The sequence below is a fragment of the Acromyrmex echinatior genome, chromosome 6 (assembly GCF_024713525.1).
Source record: "Acromyrmex echinatior isolate Ae372 chromosome 6, ASM2471352v2, whole genome shotgun sequence".
Lineage (NCBI taxonomy): Eukaryota > Metazoa > Arthropoda > Insecta > Hymenoptera > Formicidae > Acromyrmex > Acromyrmex echinatior.
Genome location: NC_141857.1, coordinates 15,953,076 through 15,976,281, shown reverse-complemented (window position 1 = coordinate 15,976,281; position 23,206 = coordinate 15,953,076). Strand labels below are relative to the sequence as shown.

Here is a 23,206-nt window from a genome sequence, read left to right as displayed (position 1 = left end):
AGAAAGAATGAACTTGATAAGAGAGATAAGAGAGATCTCTAGCCGATGTAGTCTTTGTTGAAAAGGTGGGAAGAAAGGAGAAAGGATGGAAAGGAGAAGGAAAAGAGAGAAAGAAGGAAAGAGTAAAGAGGAGGATAGAGATACAGATATTCGCGGGCACACGTCATAAATCCAATCGGGCAATCTCTGCGTAATGCCTTAGATAATGCTAATGCCGGCGGTTCCGTAATTCTCAACTCTCATAATTTGAAAAGTAATGATTAAAAAGAGGCTTTATTATAATGTTTTGGAAAGCTCCCGACCTCAGCTAGATTCTAAAATCAATATAACAAAAATAGGGTGTTTCATTAAAAAAATCGATTTGATCTTAATCTTGGTGGTGCCATCCGAAGTCAAATTGATAAGATCAGTCAATAGATCATTTTCAACTCTACAACTTTTATATAAAACATTTTTCTCAAAAATTATCACGCACGCACGCACGCACACAAGACATATAAACAAATATTATTTTGATATTTATACAGTTTAACAAATCAAAAATTAATAAAATTAGGCTTATGCATTTTTGCATGAAATGAAAGAATTTGGCAAAAATAAGCGTCGCTCTGCCGTGAATCAAGACATTAAGCGTTGACTATTATTGAAGGAAATCTGTCACAGAGGCAAAATGAAGTATATAATTGCACTGTTCCACATGAGTTTCGACTTTCCACGCGAAGCGACTTCCCGCGCAAAGCGACTTATCTCACCTCCCTCTCCTCCTCCTACAAAGGGGCGCACAACTTCTATAATTGTACTGTTGCACGTGAGTTTCGATTTAGCGAATCAATAATAGTCAATCAGTACTATAATAGTAGTAGCCAATAGTAATCAACTTTAACGCTTATATCTCGGTTCGCGTAGAGTGACGCTTCTTTCTGCCAGATTCTTTCATTTCATGTAAAACCGCATTGAATAAGTTTAATTTTATTGATTTTTGAGATGATTGTGCTGTATAATTACCATTATTTTAAAAAATAAACACAAAAAAGTATTACTGGTTTGTAAACATGGAAGCATTTTTTAAGTAAAATTAACATCTATGATTAAATTAAAACATTATATTCATTCATTTTGATCTAGGATTTACATATTAAAACACAACATTATTTCTATATTATTTATTTACTCATAAATTATTATTTTGTTACTAAGAAGTATTAAATATCAATTTAACATAAAGTAACATAATCACTTATGTTAAATTAACACTTGAATATATGTTAAAAAATTCATCAACACAAATGTTTAACAAGGACTTGAGTGAACTGTTTCCAACACAAATACGAAATATTTTTTACCATGCAGTTTTACTCCTATTATACTAATATCATACTTCTGTACATTTAGACTAATTTATTGTTTTTTGCTCTCTGAAATTTTAAGGCTAATTCTACAATGTGCTCTTTGTTTCCTGTTTCTTGCTTTTTACTATTTCTTACATCTTATCTTCTTGCTTTTTATCTGGTTTTATGTTGCCAGAGATAAAAATTAACGAATTTTAAAAGAAACAAGAAATATGTAGTAAGAAATATAATTATCGATAAAACGATCGCAAAGGAGAAAAAAGCAAAAGGTAAAAAACAAGAAACAGAAAATAAAGGTCCCATTGTAGAATAGGCTTCATGATTATTCTATTAGGTTGGTGCATATGAAATGTCGGATTTTCTTTACATATGAACGTTTGTCTCCCTGTTTTCGTTATGCTTTTGTTTTTGGCATAACCTCATTTATCCATCGTATCGTCCATCCAATCGTATTGTCCATTGCCAAAGTCACATTTCAACAAAGAAGATTTTCTCAAAAGTGTTCCATTTTGTTATTTGTTTTGAATTTCGTAAGGATATGAATTCAATCGATATTCATGTAATTTTTTTATATGAGTATAAATTTGGTAATAATGCTGCAAAAGCTGCACGCAATATAAACCAGGCATTTGGGAAGAATACTGTTAACGATCGAAAAGTGCAGCGTTGGTTTGAAAAATTTCGGTTTGGTGATTTTTCCTTACAAAATGAACCGCGTGGAAGACCCAAAACGTCTGTGAAAAATGATGCTCTGAAAGCATTGGTGGAAATGAATCCAACTGTATCTACAAGGGAACTTGCTACCAGAATGAAAGTTGACAACGATATTACAACACCTTTCTAAAATTGGCAAGAAAAAAATGGATAAATGGGTACCGCACGAACTAACCGAGCGAAATAAGCTGGATCGATTGAACGTATGCTCATCATTACTAACCCAATTTCATCGAGAGCCATTTTTCGATCGGATTATTACTTGTGATGAAAAATGGATTCTTTACGACAATAGGAAAAGGTGTGCTCGATAGGAATGGCTTGATAGGAATGAGGCTTGTGCTCATACTCCAAGGTCATCACTTCATCCACGGAAAATTTTAATAACAGTTTGGTGGAATGTGACTGGAGTAATTCATTACTCATTCCTTCGAACTGGGGAGACAATTACAGCCGAAAAGTACTGCCAGTACATTGATGAAATGCATGAAAAATTGAAAATTATACGCCCATCACTTGTTAATCGGCATGGCCCAATATTTCTTCAACAACGCTCGGCCGCATACAAAACAATTGCGAAATTAAATGAATTAAAATATGAAATTTTGCAGCACCCAGCTTATTCACTGGATTTTTCGCCAATCGACTTTCATTTTTTTAAACATTTAGAACAGTTTTTATGGGCTAAACAGTATGAAAATGAAGACAGAAAATGAAGACTGAAAAATTCCATATCAGAGTTTATTGATTCTAAAGATTAGAATTTCTTTAAGACAGGCATCTATGCATTAAAATCTCGTTGGGAAAAATGTATTGAAACAAATGGAGCATATTTTGATTAAATAAACAGCTTTTGAAACAAGATATGCAATTTTATATATTCACTTAAAAATCCGACATTTCATATGCACCAACATAATATTAGGTGTTGGAATTAATTCGTAGCGTTTTACAAGTGATGGGAAGTACTTTCATTAATGTATTTTTTAATGCTCATGTGAAATAAATAACATTCTTTCATTTAAAAACGCTACGAATTAATTCCAACACCTAATACAATGTGCTTTTTGTTTTCTGTTTCTTACTTTTTGTTATTTTTTACATCTTGTTTTTTGGCTTCTTACACGATTTTTTGTTTTATATCTCCCGAGATAAAAATTAACGAATTTCGGAAGAAACAAGAAACATGTAGCAAGAAATACAATTGTTGATAAAATGGTTGCAAAGGGAAAAAAAATAAGAAACAAAAGCAAGAAACAAGAAACAAAGAGCACATTGTAGAATAGGTTTTACAGAATGCTGTTTAACTATACACAGCAAGTTACGACTTTCAATTTTCTCCTTCGATTGCAAGACATAAAAAATTATAAAACTTATTAATCTAGGTATAGATGCAAAAAACTTTTCTAAATGTATAGTTAATACTATAATTTTATTTTCGCCAAATAATAATTTAATTTTTAGTTTCTAACATACGCACATATATATGTGTGAATATATAAAATAATCAACTTACAAATAATAAAACAATCATTGAAATATAATTTAAATATAATTTAATATGAGCAAAACATACTTACTTTGCCATTAACATCAGTTCCGTTAACAAAAATAATAACTCTCTTCATTGTACAACGATAAATCTTTAATTTCCAATAAATAAGCTGCAAATATTTCTAATAGAATTTATTAAACTGCCGGTTTAAGATCAGATTCCAACTTTTTTCAGGTTAACACTACAGACCATGAAGAATAGAGACCAATAGAGACCAGAGGCTCTATTCTTGAAAAGTATCGATACGAAAAATTAGAGAAATGCTATAGTATGCGTTACACACACTAGTATTTTTCTAGTTTTTCATATGCGATACTTTTCAAGAATAGGGATCCTGGAACTTATCAGATGGAAGTAAAACCAGCGGCACACGATCGTACTGCAGCCAATACGATGGCTAGATTGTAATTCAGCTAGAAATCCAGCAAGAAAACAAACATCGGCTGCGTTCAGCGGATTCAACAGTTGAGTGAAAGTGCGATTACATGGAGCGCGGTACGCGATACAGTAACTAATAGTAACTAACTACTAGGCAACTAGGGCCGGTATTCATAAGCAGATCTTACAATATATTCAAGACCTTCTTAAGTACGGTCTTAAAAAGTCTGAACCAATCAGAGATCTGCATTAGCGTCTTAAGGCATTATCGTCTTTACTTAAGATGGTCTTGAAATAAGTATCGACTATGAATACCGGCCTAGGAAACTGCGTACAGCCTATTTCTTTCGCTGATATTAAGTCGGTTCTACATTAGTTGCGAATTGATCGCAAGTTTGATGCGACAACCAATATGAAGCGTTTTCAAAATGCAAGCTTCAGATCGGCTGTCGCAACAAACTTTTGCGATCAGTTTGCAACTAATATTGGATCATCTAAAAAGTATCCGCGGTTTTTTGTCACTAGATGTGTGTTGATGGTCATATATATAGTGACAAAGTATCGCGGATACTTTTTAGATGACCCAATAGAATCTGCTTTACATGGAGCGCGGTTTGCGGTACGGGCTAGTAACAAACTCACATTATTATACACTGCTATGCACTTTTTAATGGAATTAATTGATTTAAACGCAATTATTAAGTAAATCTGTTTAAAAAATTTAAGAGTATCGATAAAGTGCGCATAAAATTAAATTAATATATTTTAAAAAATTCATACTAATGTGACTTTGTCACTAGCCCATGCCGCAAACCGCGCTCCATGTATTGGGTCATCTAAAAAGTATCCGCGATTTTTTGTCATTAGATGTGTGTTGATGGTCATATATCTAGTGACAAAGTACCGTGGATACTATTTAGATGACCCAATAATATCAGAAAGAAATAGGTGGTACGTGGTACACGGTTTCCTAGTTAGTTACTGTACCACGTACCGCGCTCTATGTAATCGCACCCTAAGCGTTCACTACTATTAATGTATTCTTCTAGAATGTTGATTGGACGATCTAAAAGAATACACCAATAAGTTGAGTGCATTCTACAGAATGCAGCCACCGTGTATCGCAGGTTTAACAAGGGCCAGGTGCGTATATTACATTCGTATGTACGTGACCGGACAAAATCTTCGGTTGTATAAATTATCATTTTAAATAGTTTGTATTTCGTATGAGGAGTTTTAAAGTGCAAATAAAAAGGTTTGTGAGTCTTTCTATTAATTACAATTAATCATTCTTTTTTGGACCATGTACTTGACCGAAATAATTAACCGGATCTAAATTTAATAAAGTTTATATAATCGTTTGAAGAGTTATGAAGTACCATTAAAAACATTTGTGAAGCATCCAGACATTTTTAATTAAATATTAAAATATCATGTATTTGACCGAAATATAGATATAGTCACAGAAATTCCATTAAACACGATAGGTAGTCTCTCTAGTATTTTGATATTTCAAAACATATTATATGGAATTGCTTGGAATGAATTTCGATCGGAATTATTTAGTTTTCCTACAGTTTCTTTAAACATAATAGAAATGAAAGAAATAATTTAATTATTTTGATCGAAATCCATTCCAAATAATTCCATTATACATTTATTACGATTGTTATTCGATCAACAAGATGGATGAGTAACTAACACTGTAAGAAAAAATTCTTTGCATCATTCTCTGTAATAGATCTCAAATGTTATTGTCATAAAATTTAATTGTATCAGGTTTTGAAACATAATACAAAAATTAAAAATTTTTTTTATTGTAGATTTTAATCGTCACTCTTTCAAAATATTGTGTCTGAACGTAAGTTAAGTTTAATTTTATATATAATTTAACAAAACTGACATCAGATAAAGAAGATATCATCAAGCATCATTATGAGATGATACATATGCAACTATGTTCTCCATTAATTAAAAAATGCAATAACCACGATGATTATGCAATATGTCTAATAAAAAAATAATAGAAATAGGAACAAGTAATGCTATACAGTTTCAATTATGTTTTTATATATTAAAGTATATTATCGTAAGTCTGATTAATTTTTTTATATAAACAGGAAGGTTTTCTACAAAATTAGATAATGAACAAAGAAGAATTTTGTTTAATTTTACTAGTGATGATTGTCTACATAGAATCGATAGAAGTCTCTGCATCATAATCACAATGCATAACTGTCACCGTATGATCGATGCGAACTCATTCCAAGCAATTCCATAATACGTCCTGAAATATCAAACTACTACTAGAGAGACTACCTATCGTGTTTAATAGAATTTCTGTGACCGTAGCGCCTATATCTATATTTCGGTCAAATACATGATATTTTAATATTTAATTAAAAATGTCTGGATGCTTCACAAATGTTTTTAATGGTACTTCATAACTTTTCATATGAAATACAAACGATTCTATATATAAACTTTGTTAAATTTAGATCCGGTTAATTATTTCGATCAAATACATGGTCCAAAAAAGAATGATAATTGTAATTAATAGAAAGACTCACAAATCTTTTTATTTGCACTTTAAAACTTTTCATACGAAATACAAACTTTTACAACCGGAGGTTTTGTTCGGTCACGTACATACAAAATATTACTGCCAGTTGACTGCCAGTATAGTTTCCGTTACGTATACTGACAACTGACAGTAAAATACGAACACAGCCAAGATGTGTTCGTTTCTCGAATTCATGGGCTGCATTCAGCGGACACCAGTGTGAAGGCACCCTGATCTTTAGGCACAGATCTTTAGGAACATTCCAAAGAACATTCAGAGAATATCCCTATGTCTTAAAAATATTCACTAGAACGTCCCTTGAATAAAGTGTGCTATTAGGACAGTCGGACTAACACTTTCGATAATTTTAAAAACGCCATTCGATTGCTAATTTGCTAATTTTTGCATGTTTTTTTATTTTGTTTGCAAATTAATTATTTTGGGCAGACAATCGTAAATAAAATTTGGACAAGTACAACTGGTTATGACCGCCATTTTGAACTTTTACCTCATGATTTCATAAATATTTCGATATTAAAACGTTTATTAGTTCCATGTCGTTTGCTAGTTTCATGTATGCGTGTATTATTTTTATTATATCAATAAATTGTTCTATAATTTATTTATTAATAACATGTGATTTATCTAATAACTTTAATTCTAGTTACTTCCAAGCGATTTGATGCATATGCACTATTCTTGCTTACAGTATATTTTTTTCAAATAGATGGTGAACCTGCATAATTGCATGAAAATCCGGCGAAAAGGATGCAGCACAGACTTTTGCATAACGCATAACGCATAGTTATGCATAAGCGAATCAACGAATCAGAATCTTTCCTTTCCTCCCATTTCAAGGAAAAGAAGAAATTTGATTAGTTGATTCTCTTAGGTATTATGCGTTATGCAAAAATCTATGCTACGGCCCTATTATATATAACTTTTAAATTTGTATATCAACGCCTAATTTTTATTCTTAGGAGGTCAAATTGCCAACTTGACTTATTTTCCGCTATTTCTAGCTTATTTTAATAACACTGATAGCAGCCAATACGATGGTAAAATTCTAATTCAGTAGGAAAACAAGTATCCCCATACAGCATAGAAAGATTGCAGAAATATTGCAAAATGATTTTACTGAAACATTGCAATATTGCATGGTGGTTGTGAAATGTTGCTGAATCATTGCTGCAAGATTCCAATAATATTAAGATGTCCACTTTTTGTTATATTGTAACGAAACATTCCAGCAATATTGCAATGTAATGCATTTGGATAAATTTTTTACGAAGATTTTTCTAAAATGAAAACTTTTTCTGTACATATATTTCACTAACTTTAATTTTTCTACAAATCACATTTCTAGTGATATGTGCCTTCCAAAAGCAATTTTTTATGATAAAACCATAAAAATATTCCAATAAGTGTATTATTAATTCTGAAGGATAAATTTATTTGTAAGAATGAAGCATGTATGTGTGTGCCCCGAACAAACTACAAATATTATCCACATTAACATAATAATACAGTCGCATGGATTAAATTAATCGCAGTGATTCTTTTTAATTCGAAGCCACTCCGAATCAACTGAAATCAATTAAAAAATGACGGTATGAAATTTATCAATAAAATTCAGGCGCTGGTTTATTCTTGCGTTCATATCAGATAAATACATCATCGATCACATAATTAATATTTCGATAAATCGTTTTCAATAACTTAATTGCTTATTGTATATATCTTATTCGATAATGATGCATTGATTGCATCCAAACTCGATATTATATAATTTTTTGATTTCATATTTGAAATAAATATAAAACTTATTCACGCACATTCGCTAGACTGCACTAGTGCGCACTAAATGCGAACTTCGGTGCCACGCATTCAAGTTGTACGTACTGTATCAGTGCGTTCAAGTTACCGTATTCGACAAATGAAAACTGACTCAGTGTAGTGCTGAATTTGTATTCGGACTAACCGAAAGAACCGAACAAGTTCAAGAAATGTTGCACTGACATTTTTCTGAATGCAGTTTTAGTGTACGAACAAACAAAACTAGTTAGGCAACAAAAAAATTACAAAAAAAAAGACTAAAATTATTTATTATAAATGAATTATTAAAAACAGGTAGTAGTGATGATGAAATAGAAGATATGTTATGTGTAATAAAAGAAGGAATGCCAAAAGATAAAAATTATGTGGACATCTTGAATGAACTCGGATAAAAAAAAATATAATTATATATGATAAAAAACAAATACTTTTGATAATGAAAATATTTATGTTTACTATCATTAGTTGTAATATATATTATTAGTTTCAAATGTAATTCTGCACCAGGTCACATCAATCTAGTGTAGTTCTGCACTTGCATCATGTCAGCGCAGCACCGTGTCAGGGCAGCTCGTGTCAGGGCAGCATCGTGTCAGAGCAGCACCGTGTCAGTGCATATGTACCGAATGTGCCATTAACTAACGAAATGGCCGTCAAATAATAGATTAATAAATTTTTTATTTAAATATAAAAATTTATCATATTAATTATTATAAAAATGGCTGTTAAACTAAAAGACTGTACTACATAAATATTGTAAAAAATTATATTTTTATATTATTATTATTGTAACAATTAAAGAATTGAAAGAAGAAAGAACAGTTTGCAATGTTTCTAGAATATTACAGGCATATTACTGACATTTTGCAGGCATATTGTTAATTTACATTTCTGTAATGTCTCTGCAATGTTACATTGCAATCTGCAATACTGCAACATTGTAGAAATATTGCTATTATACAATCTTCTGTGCTATGAATTGTACATGGCAGGCTTAATTTTTGTTTTATAAAATAATTTTGAAGACGTGATGCTTTGTGAACTGTTTTGTATTTATAAAAAAAAATGAGAATGGATTAAAATGGATTGAAATTTTTTTCTAATCAAATGCGTATTTTATAAATAGCGAATACTTTTTTTGGATTTAATTGAATTCAATTAGATTCAATTGGATGCAATTGGATTAAAAAACTTCCTATTCAAAATTTTTGAATTAAACAGCATTCACAATGTACGGAAAAAGCTAATATTATTTTTAGAAACATTATTTTTGAAAGGCATAGAGATATGCAATTCCTATAAATGAATAAAAAAAATGCATTCAGGATTGAAAAGCATTCATTTTAACATTCGTGAATCAATATTTCTGAAAATCTGAATCCATTTCAATTCATTTTAATCCATTCTCGTTTTTTGGGAAAATAAATTCTGCTGAAACTACCTCCAAGATTTAGTATTTGATTACCAAATCGAGTATAATTATTTATAAATAGAGCTGATACCCAGCAAATAAGAATAGATTGAAATGAATTGAAATGGATTCAGATTTTCAGAAATATTGATTCATGAATGTTAAAATAAATGCTTTTCAATCCTGAATGGATTTTTATTCATTTATAGGAATTGCATGGAGCATATCTCTATGCCTTTCAATCTCAAAATTAGCTTTTTCTGTGCAATTGTGAATACTGTTAAATTCAAATTTTTGAATAGAAAATGTAATTTTTCGATCCAATTACATCCAATTGAATCCAATTAAATCCAAAAAAAGTATTCGCTATTTATATAAAATACGCATTCGGATAGAAAAAAATTTCAATCCATTTTAATCCATTCTCATTTACTGAGTAGCCGGTGATATACAATATTATTGAGAAGGAGTGAGTATTGATGATTATGTAGACTGACAAATCCAATAAGTGTTACATTTGGAATAAAGGCCCAGTCATGATGGTGGTAAACAATGTATAAGGAACCATATTGGCCTATTCAGTAGAACTTTCAGTTTTATCGGAATTAGCCAATATCACAACTTATGTTTTGCAGATTAACAAAAATATTTTTTTATTTATTAGAGTTAGTTTACAATTACACCATGGTTTTAGTTTGCTTCTACTCTGGAGTAAAAGTGGAATATTACAATTGAAGTGGAATATTATGGTAAACATGAAACAATTTAAAAAAGTTTGATCCACTTGAAATTCAATATTTAGTAAAATGCACTGAAATGAAAATAACGTGATGTAAATTATTAATTAATTCACTTCAGCAGCGATTATTGTTAACTATTGTCATTTTTTATGGGAAACAATAATTTGTAACCTGATGTTCTAAAAATGACAGTTTTTAATGCGCATACAAAATTAAAAAGATTCTTTTGAAATTGTTTTGCACAAAATTTTCCATAAAAAATATGAATATTTATTGAGTAGAATATTGCACATATAAAATAAATGCAATTTTCATATTCGGTATATTATGTCCTATGTATTCTGCTTTTTTGCATATATCTCGTTTCTCCCAACTAGTATTAATTGATCGACAATATGCGATATAGTCAGAGGCGTTATGAGGCACTGAGTAGATACGCTTCAGCGTAGGGCGCAAAATTTGATGGGGCGCAAAATTTTAATAGGCATCGCTATTCTTATAAATATAAAGTTCTACCTTATTTGATATTTCAAATAAATTAGCTAAAAGTGTTTTTCTGGAAATATTTTCAAATTTAGCAATAGCGTTACAGATCTTATTAATTATGCTAATGTCTGTGGTAACTACTAGAAGCATTTTTTTCAAAATCAAAAATAATAAAGAATTATTTGAGAAATCCAATGACGCAGACGCGGTCGTGTAATTTAGCTATGATATCAATTGAAAAAGAATTGACGAACAGTTTTGATTACATAGCTTTGATTACATAACAATTGAAGACTAATAATCAGAATATTTTCAAAAACTAAAGCTAGAAAATATAATATATTATAGTATGTTGCATTAAGCATCAAATATATTATTACAAAAAAAAATATAAAATTCATTGTATTCGTATTCCTGTGTTATGGTGGAAATTTCTTTAGTAGTTAATTCATTGCCATTGGTGGGGGATGCTTCAGAGACTTAGCAATCTTTATGATGGGGTGCAAGAGCAAATTTTAGCGTAGGACGCTAAAGGTCGTAACGCCTCCGGATATAGTGTCCTAATCCTTGTTCAATTTTAGGCTCTATAAATTCCACTACTTTGGACAATATATACGAATACTATTTATTAATAAATAATGTTACGTCCTACAGACGCCACGATTTATTTTTCTCTTCGCCGCGACTATGGTTGACGTATGCGAGACCCGAGCGGGGCCTTCTGATAACGGACTGATAAAATTGAAAAAGGACCGGACAGGCACCGCAAAAACTCGTAAACGTCAATCAACCTAGAAAGAATAATAACCTTAATGTAGACTCGAAAAGAGACAAGATTGCTAAGACATTATAAATGTACCGAAGTCACGCAATAGTAAAAATCTAGGCTTTATCATCCGAGACTGATTAACAATTTTATCTTTCTAAGAACAAAAACACAGGCGCTATATCGCACTTAAAAAGAAAAAAAGAACATAAAAGCAGAATATTTTCCAACAAGAACGTTATCTGAAACCAGACTCGGAACTAACAATGATAGCATGGTAACCATCTGCTTATCTAGTCATATTTTCCGCGAGAATAACAGAATTCGTCATCCATCTCGGAGCAATCTTGGCTTTTTAAAATAGAAAAAACTATAAATCACTTTCTCTTTTTCTCAAAACCACTCTATGTACTTTAGATCAACTACGATAAAATGTTATAAAAAATCGTAAATCTCGCATGACATTTACAACTAACTTTAGCATCTTGGACAAAGGCTCAACACTCTTTTTTCGGGTTAAATAGAGGTCCCGCGGAAGCACAGAGTCAGTACCAAATTTTGAAGCACTCGGTTCACGTCAGTACCAAATTTTGAAGCACTCGGTTCACGTCAGTACCAAATTTTGAAGCACTCGGTTCACGTCAGTATCAAATTGTAAAGCATCCGGTTCAGTTAGTAATCAGTATAACCCGCGCCAACCAGGAATCGCCAGTTGAGATTCCGTCCGAAGTTGAGTGTAAATTAATCGCAACCGAAGTTAACCATACGCCACGGCAACTGCCCATCGAACGCTCTTCGCGGACGCCGGATCTCATTGGGCTCGCACACAGACTCTCTACTCGATATCTTGGGGCAGCTAACTAGTAAGTTATAATTATTTATAGTTCACCCCGCGTTTCCCCGCATGGAAAGCCTCAATTATTGAGCATTAATATACATACGCGTATTCAAATTTTAATTCGTCGGTTCATAGTGCGAATCAGCAAGAAACGCGGACGATCCCCCTATAAACGAAGGAGCAGGCGGAACCGCTCCCCAGGGCCACCCACAATCGCGCCGGCACAATCGACAGAAATCTCGTACTCACCAACGGAACCGTTGGACCTCACCTCTTCTCCCTCGTAATAGACCTCGATATCCAAGCAATCCTTGGTTATTCCCCTCCTCCTCTCGAGGAACGATTCCCTCCTCCTCCTTACGAACAACGATTCCCTCCTCCTCCTCCTTACGAACAACGATTCCTTCCTCCTCCTGCTCTCGAGGAACGATTTCCTCCCCCTCCTCCTCTCGAACAACAATTCCCTCCTCTTCCTCCTCTCGAGGAACGCTCCCTCCCCTCTCCCCTTTACGAACAACGATTCCCACTCCCTCTCCCTCTTTCAGATCAACTCCCGCCCCTCCCATTTCGGCTAAGTTCAGAGCCGATCAACAGGGATCGAATGTTCCAGTTCTACCCGCCCCCCTCCCACGAAGGGGATAGACTGATAACGGTGTATATGCCCGGAAATCCCGCACCTTACACCGTATTGTTCAAACACCTCACCCCGATGTGCTCCTGTAATATGCTCCTCGCCCCCCGTATCCTCTAACTCTTCCACACATACACATACACATATACTCATTCACAATGTATAGTACGTATTTTTCTCCGTAAGAAACAAGCTAATGTACAACATCCTTTTATTTTGTTAATAAATGTAACGTAAGGTATTTTTCTGTTATTATTAAAAATCACCCCTCGTATTCACTTCCCTCGAATACTTGAGATCGCACGAGGTCCACTCCCGGGTCAAAGGGATTAAGTTCCTTGACCGAAAAGATAGGACCGACAGTTCTGTCCAGTGGAACAAGTGTCATAGCGTCCCTTTGGACGTTGGCCCACATTCCGGGACTTAAAAGGTGCGTACGACTCACAGGTGTTCGCCTCCGTGCGTATACCTGTGAGATTGAGTCTGACCGTCCTTCCATACCCTCTCTCATTATCTCCTTGACCAAATTATCAAGGATTTGGACGTAACAATAGATTGATATATTTTTTACATTACTTGTTATGTTGCCATTAAATTCATAGGCATATTGCAACATACTTTGTATATATGTATAACCAATGTCAATGCACATATATGAGTTAAATAGTTATTGCACATTTTTCTTGACAATGTTTTCTTGACAATGCAGTATACAGTCTTATCTTCAACAACTTTCTGTTACATTTTTGAGGACATTGTATACCTTGCTTCAAAATGGGTTGAGTTTAAAATGGGTTGAGTACTGAAATTGTTTGTTGAGTTTTTTCTTTATCCACATTTATTGCAATAAATCTTTTCTGTTGGACTTGGATAGTTTTCTATCATTTCTTCAAATAGTCTGCATACATTTGTAAAGCAAGATATTTCATCATTGTCATCTCGACGCTTTCTAAGTATATTTGCATAGAGAAGGTTTGTTCACTGTCGATAGAACAATTTTGAAATTTCATTTTTTAGTTTAACGCAGTTTTCGAAATAAAATCATTTTCATTATATTTTGTAGCCATGTCTACAAACGCTTTAAATTTTATGAAGTTATAGTAGGATGAAGCTAAAATTTCTATGATGCTATCAAAAACACAAGTATTTCTGAGTGCAACTTTTTTATTGAATATTTTTACAGATGCTAATTTATTATACCATTCTGAATTATTTCTCTGTACGACTTCCTGTTGGTTTCTGATGTATAATTGTAATATCAGGATATGGTTGTAAAAATTGTTTACATTTTATGCTTTGTTTTGTACATGATAGTTATTGTTTGTATTTTTGAATGAAGAACATGCTACTGTTTCTGCAGAAATGAAATTAATATTTTCAAATGTGTACTATTGTTTGTATATGTTAATCTTTTTTATTATAATTATAATTTTTTCCAAGAATAGATGAACAATAATGCAAAGTATTTTGTAAATTTTCTTTATTTTCAGAACATATTGGCTATTAACTTCATTTATCTAGAAAAATAGATTAATTTAGCATCTACATAAATTTTTTATTCCTTGTAATGCCACTTTATCATCGTGGCATATATAATATTTTAGTAACATAATATTGAGTCCGAAAGTAACCTCATTTCTTTTTAAACTCAAAATTGTATTGTATATAGAATATCTTGATTAAAAATGAACGAAATTTAAAGCTTGAAAAATCTACTTTCAAAATATTATTATATTTATTGAGTTTCTGTGAGTTTGGTAATTTTTATTAGGTGTTGGAATTAATTCGTAGCGTTTTACAAGTGATGGGAAGTACTTTTATTAATGTATTTTTTAATGCTCATGTGAAATAAATAACATTCTTTCATTAAAAAACGCTACGAATTAATTCCAACACCTAATACATATAGAAAGCTATGAGCTGAAAGAAATGAAGAATTTTCTCACTTCGTGGACCCATCACGTAGCCAAAAAATATTTGTGAAAATTTTCGACTATCTATCGTGAAAACTTAAAGTTTTCTTTACAAAATCATTTTTTTTTAATGTTCCTACGATTTTTTATTACTAACAAGGGAAGTTTCACAACTGTTCGGAATCGTTTTGATTCTCCATAAAATAGGAGAGATCGGGGTCAATCGAATATATGGGTAAGTAGAATAATCGAGGCTACATTAAAAACAAAACACGCGAAACGCGTAAACGTGTCTGAGCACGCAGCAGCGACTGCTACTAAAGTCTCGCTTATTGCGAACACATCTATGATAGAAGTTTTGTCACAATTTTAAAAAATCATACACCTAAGTAAATTTTTTTATTCTTAAAGTTTTTGTTTTACAATCGTATGATTGTCTGAGATATTTGATTTCTACTTAAATAGTAAGTGTAGTTCTTACTTAATAAAGTCCAACAGATTTTTTTTGTTTATGTGTCTCTGTTAATGTGTCGTATATTGTTAATGTTTTTAAAAATTGAACAGATGGGGATAGTAGATTAATCACAACATGGAGCTATATGACTCATTTAGTGACAACTCTTATAGTACTTACTCAAAATTTTATTCCTTTAAAGAGATTTTCCTCAATGGTAAGTGTTATAAGTTTAGTTCCCTTATGTCCAATCTCGAAAACTAGGCTTATTCGATGTATTTTTGCACGAAATGAACAAATTTTGCAAAAAGAAGTATTGTTTTGCCCTGCGAAGCGAATGTTTGTATTTAAAATATATTTTTATAAAAGTTTTATTAATATGTAGCCAAAGATATAGCTTAAAATACATTAATCTTTATTTTAATAATGTTAGTCGAATTACCCCGGTCCCGGCACTAATTGAATCAGATGGAATGCATAGAAAAATGCATTTTTTTTTTCATATTATCAGTTTCGGTAGTCAAATGTAGTAACTGCTGTAGAATTCATTTTTTCGATAAGTCTCTTAATTTTGTCTGTAAAAATTCGAAACTAAAAAATTAGTTATAGTTCTGGTCTTCTCTATGTTGTAAAACACTCTAAGAGACGTATTTTTTTATACGTGTGCTAACTCATATTTAAAAGATGAAACATTCCTTTGAAAAAAAAAAACGTATTTTTCTTTCGAGGCGAATATCCTTGGAAGTATAAAAGATAGAAAAAATTTTTTAAACAAAAGTTGTACGATTTCAAGGGTACTTTAAATATAAAAAAAATTTTTTTATTATATTAGGTGTTGGAATTAATTCGTAGCGTTTTTTAATGAAAGAATGTTTTAATGAAAGAAATTATTTATTTCACATGAGCATTAAAAAATACATTAATGAAAGTACTTCCCATCACTTGTAAAACGCTACGAATTAATTCCAACACCTAATATTTTATTGTTTGTAACAAAATACCTTCACCACCCATAATTTTCTTAAATTTTTAATTTTTTTTTACCGAATTGAAGATCATTTTTTTACGAATTCAACCATGTGTAATAAAGTTACATTACGACATATCATTTTCTAGAATTAATGATTAACGCTTTCGTATATACGCTATCCATGCTCATATGCGTAAGTAATTGTTGTCAGAGCATGTCTATCAAGCTAGAATCGTAACATGAACATAATCATATGAGACATGGAGGATTTAACGCTCCTTTTGTGCTAATTTGTTGCTCTAATCCCGATTTTGTTGCTCTAATCGTTGAGCAAGAAATCATTTTTCTGCTAGCTTATAATAAAATTAGAATTTAAAAAAACAATAAATAAATCTCCAGATCAGGGGACCTTTTCCCCCAATGACCTTGTCCTTGACATATGTTATCAAGGTCATGATCCTGAGTAACCTCCAACAAGTTTTAACCATCGTTTGTCCTTTATTAAAAAGTTATTAACAAAAAAAGTTTTAGAAAAAACATATATGATATCCCTTTTCCTATAAAACAGAAATTTTCTGCTTTAAAGTATATTTTACAATTTTCCACATGAAGCGACTCCCATCTTACTCCCCCCCCCCCCTCCCTGCTTAGGAGGCTCAGGGTTTTTATATTTTCTTATACAATTTTTGTTCTTAGGACAGAAAATTTTTTCCTGCTTTATTCTGCATACATTGTTTACGATATCCATGAATACATAATAACCTAACCTTAACCAACCCGAAACATGATTTGGTTAGGGTTGTATTATATACCCACGGGTGTATAATAACCTATCCCTATCCCTCCCCTACACTACATATACCCAAATTTTCTGCTAAAGCAGTGAATTTGTGTTCGCATGGAAAGTCGTGCGCCACTAGGCAACAGGAGAAGTGGAATGCAGTGGGTGGATATATTTTAGAATAGTTTCTGATGTTATAGGTAACCGAAATAAGACTATTTTTTCAAACTTTTTTTGTTAATAAGTTTGTAACGAAGGACGAGCGACAGCTAAAACTTGTTGGAGGTCACTCAGAATCATAACAAAGGTACATAAAAAAACATTTTCGCTATAATTTAGTACTAATTATGTGTTTTTAATATATCATAGTTTCAATTTCGGTGCGCTATCCTTCACGCCTGAAATAACCTCAAAATATGTATTGCACAAAAGAAAAATATTAAAAATAGTAATAAAAATAAAAAAAATCACGTTATAATTTAGTGCTAATTATATGTTTCTAATATAAACTAATTTAAATTTCGGAACGCTACCCTTTACTCAAAAAAAAAATCAAATTTGCGGAAAACTTTTACATCATACATGTCTCTTTTGCTGTAAAACCAATCAGCAGAATTTCATGAAGCTTTGTGAAATATCATATCATTTTTTTCAAATGTGATTTTTTTTGCGTAAATAGTAACGCTCCGAAATTTAAACTAATTTATGTTGCGAGCACACAATTAGCACTAAATTATAACGTGAATGTTTTTTTTTATGTATTTTAACGTGACGTTTACATCGTCCGTCACAAGAGTCGTTCGACTTGACCGAAAATAGCGCGGCATTTTCGTCCTGTGTCGCGGAGGGCGGGCGTGCCAGCGCTTATCGCGATTTTTAAGCGATTTTTACTATTGCGTTTCGCCAGATATTATTTTCTTTTGAGTATTTCTTTAGAATTTTATAATTGGCGGCTACGAAAAACAGTGTTACGATGAAGCGTCTCACCACCGTCAGCGGACATCGAAGAAGAGGATCGGAGATGCACCTGCGGAGGCATAAAGTCACTGGAAAGTCATGGGAAAGGAAATGTGACGCTTTATTCTTTACCAAAAAATTCTGTTGCGAGCGTGTCATCCTCTTGCCGGATTCTTTCTAGGAAATTGTTCAAAAAGGGAACGAGAGGTTGCGGCATAAGAGGATGGTCACTCCTTGCCATCAACTGAGCAGGGGGACCTCGCTGTCGGGGAGAGGACTCTGCAGGACAAAAACTTCTCGCTGCGGAAGAGGGAATTGTACGGCGGAGGATTATTGCCATTACATCCGAAAGGCCTTTGAGCCCAGATGACGCAGAGGAAAGTTCTACGAACAGCCGCAAAAGATGCTCACCATCAGTCATATCCTGCACGCCGAATCCAGAGCGCGCGACGCGACAGCGATTCGCGAGGAAATCCGCGAAAGGGCTCGCAACCAACGCGTGATAAGGCTTGTCACGTGAGCCTGCGATGCCTGCGCGTTTCTGAAAGGATCCCGGGCCTGGCACTTGTGCAAGGCATTTGTGGCAAGCGATAGGGAGAGACGTGCGAAGCGAGGACATAGGACAATTCGAAAAGCCGAGAACGACATTGAATAGAGAGAGGTTGAAGATCCTGTAATGAGACGAGTGCAGCATATGATATTGTAAAGCCACTGATTTCCCGATTGAAGGGATCGCACGAATCCGCGAATAGATTATTTCATCATTAAGTCTGAGATCGTTGCGAGGAACTGTGCCGCCATAGCAAGCGTGCAGTGAGGAATATTGCTAAGGTCTCGGTAGTCTAAAGGCTTAGGACGCTTGCATGGAAGAGATCCAAGTTCAACTCCCGGCCGAGGCATTATTTTTCGCAATAAGTTTATTACAGTTTTTTAAGCCAAATTTGGGAAAATTTGAGGGAATTATTAATATTTCAGATTGATTGCATTGAAAATTCAACTATCATATCGGCACGCAATTATCATTTCTAAAATTAATTCATTTAAATGAATATATACAGGTCCCACGTAACTGTTATCACGATTTTTCCGGCACTTCCGATGATCTGACAAAAATTAATTTGGATAAAAGTTAATCAGTTTTCAATCGGCTACAAATTGCAATATTAAAATTTTGCAAAATACTCTTTTTTAAGAAAAAAATCATCCTAATTTTTTTTAATGGCACTCTATATTTTTTATTTCATAATATTGTAACTGACGTCAAGACGAGTTCAATGACTTGCTATACTATGACCTTGAAATAATCTTACAGTTAGAACAAACGTAAAGAACAAACGTAGCCATTTCGGAACGTAAAGAACAAACGTAGCCATTTCGAAATTCGTGAAATTCCCGAATGTAATTCACACGTGTATGTAGTATGTACGTAGAAAAAATATCAACATGTAGTGTAGCATAACTCGAACGCTTCAACAGTTCTTGTGTTCAATCTTAGTTTGTTGTTAGAGCAAATCATAGTTCAGTCTCAATGTGTCGAAAATGTATGTTTCCTATAATGAGAAAATTGATATGCTGTTAATATTCGTTGAACGTAAAAGGAATGCATGTGAAGCTGCAATTCTGTATGCCACAAGGTATCCACAGAGAGATCACCTATATGCAACAATATTTTATAACATTGAAAAGAATTTAAGAAATTATGGAGAATTTGAAAAGAAGAAAAGGAACAAACCGCATTTAAGTACAACTGCTTCTTTTCCGCCAAAAGAAAACCGCCGCGTTCAACTCGTTACAGAGATTCGAAAGAGTATTCGCCTGGAAAAACGTTGATTTCCATTCGCATTTATTTGTGCTGTACTATATTAAATTCATCATCAAAATTTGTTACACATATGTTTGTGAAATCATCAACTCTGTGAATTGTTTAAATAAATACTTGTAATCTATTACGTGAACATTCGCGTTGAATTTTCGAAACGTCTTTCCCGCTCTCTCTCTCTCTCTCTCTCTCTCTCTCTCTCTCTCTCTCTCTCTCTCTCTCTCTTTATCTTATTCTCGACATTATTGGTCCTTCGGACCGGATACGCCTTTGTCGATTATTGCTTGTTCGGGAGTGCCGCCATCGCGCGTAATACCTAAAAGAACAAAGAGAGAACATAAGTGAGTGAATCATGAGTGGAATAAATACCTTGCTGACCGCTCAAAGTAACATCCACGGGCGCATGGCCAGATCAGTGGCAAATTTGAAGAAAATGGGTTTGGCCAACATCACTCTCCACGCCGTCATAATTCGCCTGGCGCTTCTCGATGAACTGTGGACGAAGTTCGAAAGACAGCATGAGAACACATTATAAGAAAGCCTTCGACAAAAGTGAGTACAGTACGTCTCAATTTGTTGATTCCGCTAAAATCATCTACGTGCAGCAGCGTAGTCTGTTGAATGACTACATGACAAAGTTCAAGGCTGAGCACTCAAATCCCGCTCCTCCGAATGAATCTGAAAACGATTTCTCCATCAAATCGGTGCTGTTGCGTCTGAAAATCCGATCATTTTCGGGCGCGTTTGAAGATGGCGTTTGGTCATTATTTTGAGACATATTCTTGTCCATCGTCGATAATAATCCGTCCATCTCAAACGTAGAGAAGTTCATCACTTGAAGCATTGCTTAGAAGGATCCGCTGAAGTATTGATCCGTTAGCCGTAATCAAAGATAATTATTGTGCGCGGGCACTGTTGTGCAAGCACTACGAGAATAAAAAGGAGTTGTCGCGCTCCAATTTTTGCACGTTTACCGCAGTGCAAAAGACGAAAAGCGATATCGTCGAGGAGCTTAGCCGCATTTACAATGCCGCCATCAGTGCCGTGAACGGCCAAGAAAGACCAATTAATTTGCATGGCTTCGACTTCTTCAATCATTTCATCATCGAGCTCTTCAACCCGAAGACTCGCCTCGAGTGGGAATCTCACACGAGCGATTCCACTTGCCAGATCACGATACTCTGATGACTTCATCATCAAGTGAACTCTGACTCTCAAAGCCGCAAAACCAAAGGCCACCAAGGTCTTCGGAGATCCACCAAAACCATTGATCCACCAAAAGATTTGAAAGGATCAATCCAAACCGAGCTCTGTCAGTTGTGCAGGCGGACGGGTTCCCACTCAAAAAATGGACCCCTAATCATCTTGAAATTCTCTTCAGTATTCTTGCGGATCACTGTCTTGCGGATTCGCGGTCGTGGAAACACGAGAGTCACGCAATACTAGGCTTGCATTGGCACCCGGTCGATAACACCTTCACATTCTTAATTCGAAGCCACACCGTTACAAAATTCATCAAAAGGAAGATTCTCTTGGAGACCGCACGTTTGTTTGATCCGTTCGGATGGCTGACATCGGTGGTGATCCGCACCAATGTCTTGCTTCAGTCAACGTGGTTGCAAAGGCTGGACTGGGAAAAGTCCCTGTAAAGAAATCATTTATATGTATATATAATATGTTTCAATTTCTTTCTGAAGTGAATGTTAATCATCGTCATTTACATCAAGATATACAAAAGTCTACAGAATTATTCCCTTTTGATATCGGAAAGATTATTTTTGACATTTGTTCTTGCCAAAAATCAAATCAGCCATCTATATTATGAATATGAAAACAAAGGAATTGCAGCGTGATATATAAGCTCAATAGCTCATAGTTAAAAATAATCACGGTGAGTCAAAAGTGCAGTCCGAGAATACGATTTTCATCTTGGAAAAATCGTTCAATCAGTTATTATTGGTGTCCCTTGTATCCAGATTCAACCGTTAATTTCTATCAAGTGACAGCTTCTCTACCATTTAATCCGAGACTCTGTCTAATTGCGAGCGTGTTATTAATATTCTTGGCACGTGTGTCAGCAACGGTGTCTAATTATTCTCCGAAATTATCGTTCGTGCGCGAGCGCTCAGTGTCCAGTCATGACAAATTCGAGGCTGTCTCCATCCCATAAGTACGACGGTGTGCCATTATTTCGAAACCAACTAATTCGTCTGGCGTGGACTTAAATGGGCTCGGATAATCGGCGGATCATTAGGTTAGAGTCTGCGCCATTAAAATCAGACTATAGCGACTGTCCACCGAGACAGACGTAATGCTAAACTCGTTACCAAAATTTTGGGAGTTAACACATTCATTCACCCATGAGAAAGAAGTGCACTTACGGACGAAGAGGACATATATTCGAACATTGAAGAAAATTTAGCAACTGTTACATTTTCCCAGGACATCATATTTAAATTACAACTTACCGTTGAACACTCCATGGAGTGCAGTTTACTCTGGGCCTGTTGCGACTACGGTGGATTCCTCGTGGGCGAGCCATGATAAAATACTGGTTGCATCGGTGCATCACGTGTAGGAAAGGAGTCACGCCACAGCCGCCAATGGATAACCTTCCTTGAAAGGATCCCCTGCACGTCCATTCCTTAGAACCGGCATCGACTATGCCGGACTGATACTCATTCGCACGAATCGAGGACGTGGGCATCGATCCCACAAAGCCTTTTTCACCTTTATCAGCCTTTATTTTTGTGTGTCTCTGCTCTAAAGCGACGCATCTTGAGGTCGTTTCCGATGGACGCATTCCTGGCCGCACTTCGTCGGTTTACATCACGTAAAGGACTATGCTCGAACATCTACAAGTACTTGTATTCCGATTACAAACTTCATTGACGCCGACCGACAGATACGAGAGCTTCTTCGTGCATATTCATCATCAACGGCAGCGGCATCGTGCATGTTGCTATCACAGAAGGAATCCGATGGCACTTCAACCCACCTTCAGCACTTCATTTCGGAGGCCTTTGGGAAGCAGCGGTAAAGTCG

The 23,206-nt window shown here is 34.2% G+C and overlaps 2 protein-coding genes and 1 long non-coding RNA gene across 4 annotated transcripts in view; 1 reads left to right on the top strand and 2 right to left on the bottom strand.

Annotated features, from left to right (window-relative positions):
* LOC105144017 (BTB/POZ domain-containing protein KCTD9) overlaps positions 1 to 3,801 on the bottom strand; it is a 46,029-nt gene extending 42,228 nt beyond the window's left edge. The window contains exon 1 of the mRNA XM_011052648.2: positions 3,644 to 3,801. Coding sequence (XP_011050950.1) covers positions 3,644 to 3,691 — 48 coding nt within the window. The 5' untranslated portion in view covers positions 3,692 to 3,801. The remainder of the gene's footprint in view (positions 1 to 3,643) is intronic.
* A 140-nt stretch (positions 3,802 to 3,941) lies between these two features.
* LOC147909582 (uncharacterized) lies at positions 3,942 to 13,508 on the top strand. 2 transcript variants are annotated; one of them, XR_015545394.1, is made up of 3 exons: positions 3,942 to 4,082; positions 5,046 to 5,139; positions 8,903 to 13,508. It is a non-coding gene; the product is annotated as an uncharacterized LOC147909582 (long non-coding RNA). The 2 variants fall into 2 exon arrangements; XR_015545393.1 differs by having other exon boundaries at positions 3,977 to 4,113.
* Positions 13,509 to 14,120: 612 nt separating this feature from the next.
* On the bottom strand, positions 14,121 to 22,964 carry LOC147909581 (uncharacterized). The gene is made up of 2 exons (XM_087407100.1): positions 22,630 to 22,964; positions 14,121 to 21,804 (listed from the first exon to the last, which is right to left on the bottom strand). The coding sequence occupies exons 1-2, from the start codon at positions 22,962 to 22,964 to the stop codon at positions 21,765 to 21,767; spliced, it is 375 nt and encodes a 124-aa protein (XP_087263226.1). The 3' UTR covers positions 14,121 to 21,764.
* Between the last annotated feature and the right edge of the window lie 242 nt (positions 22,965 to 23,206).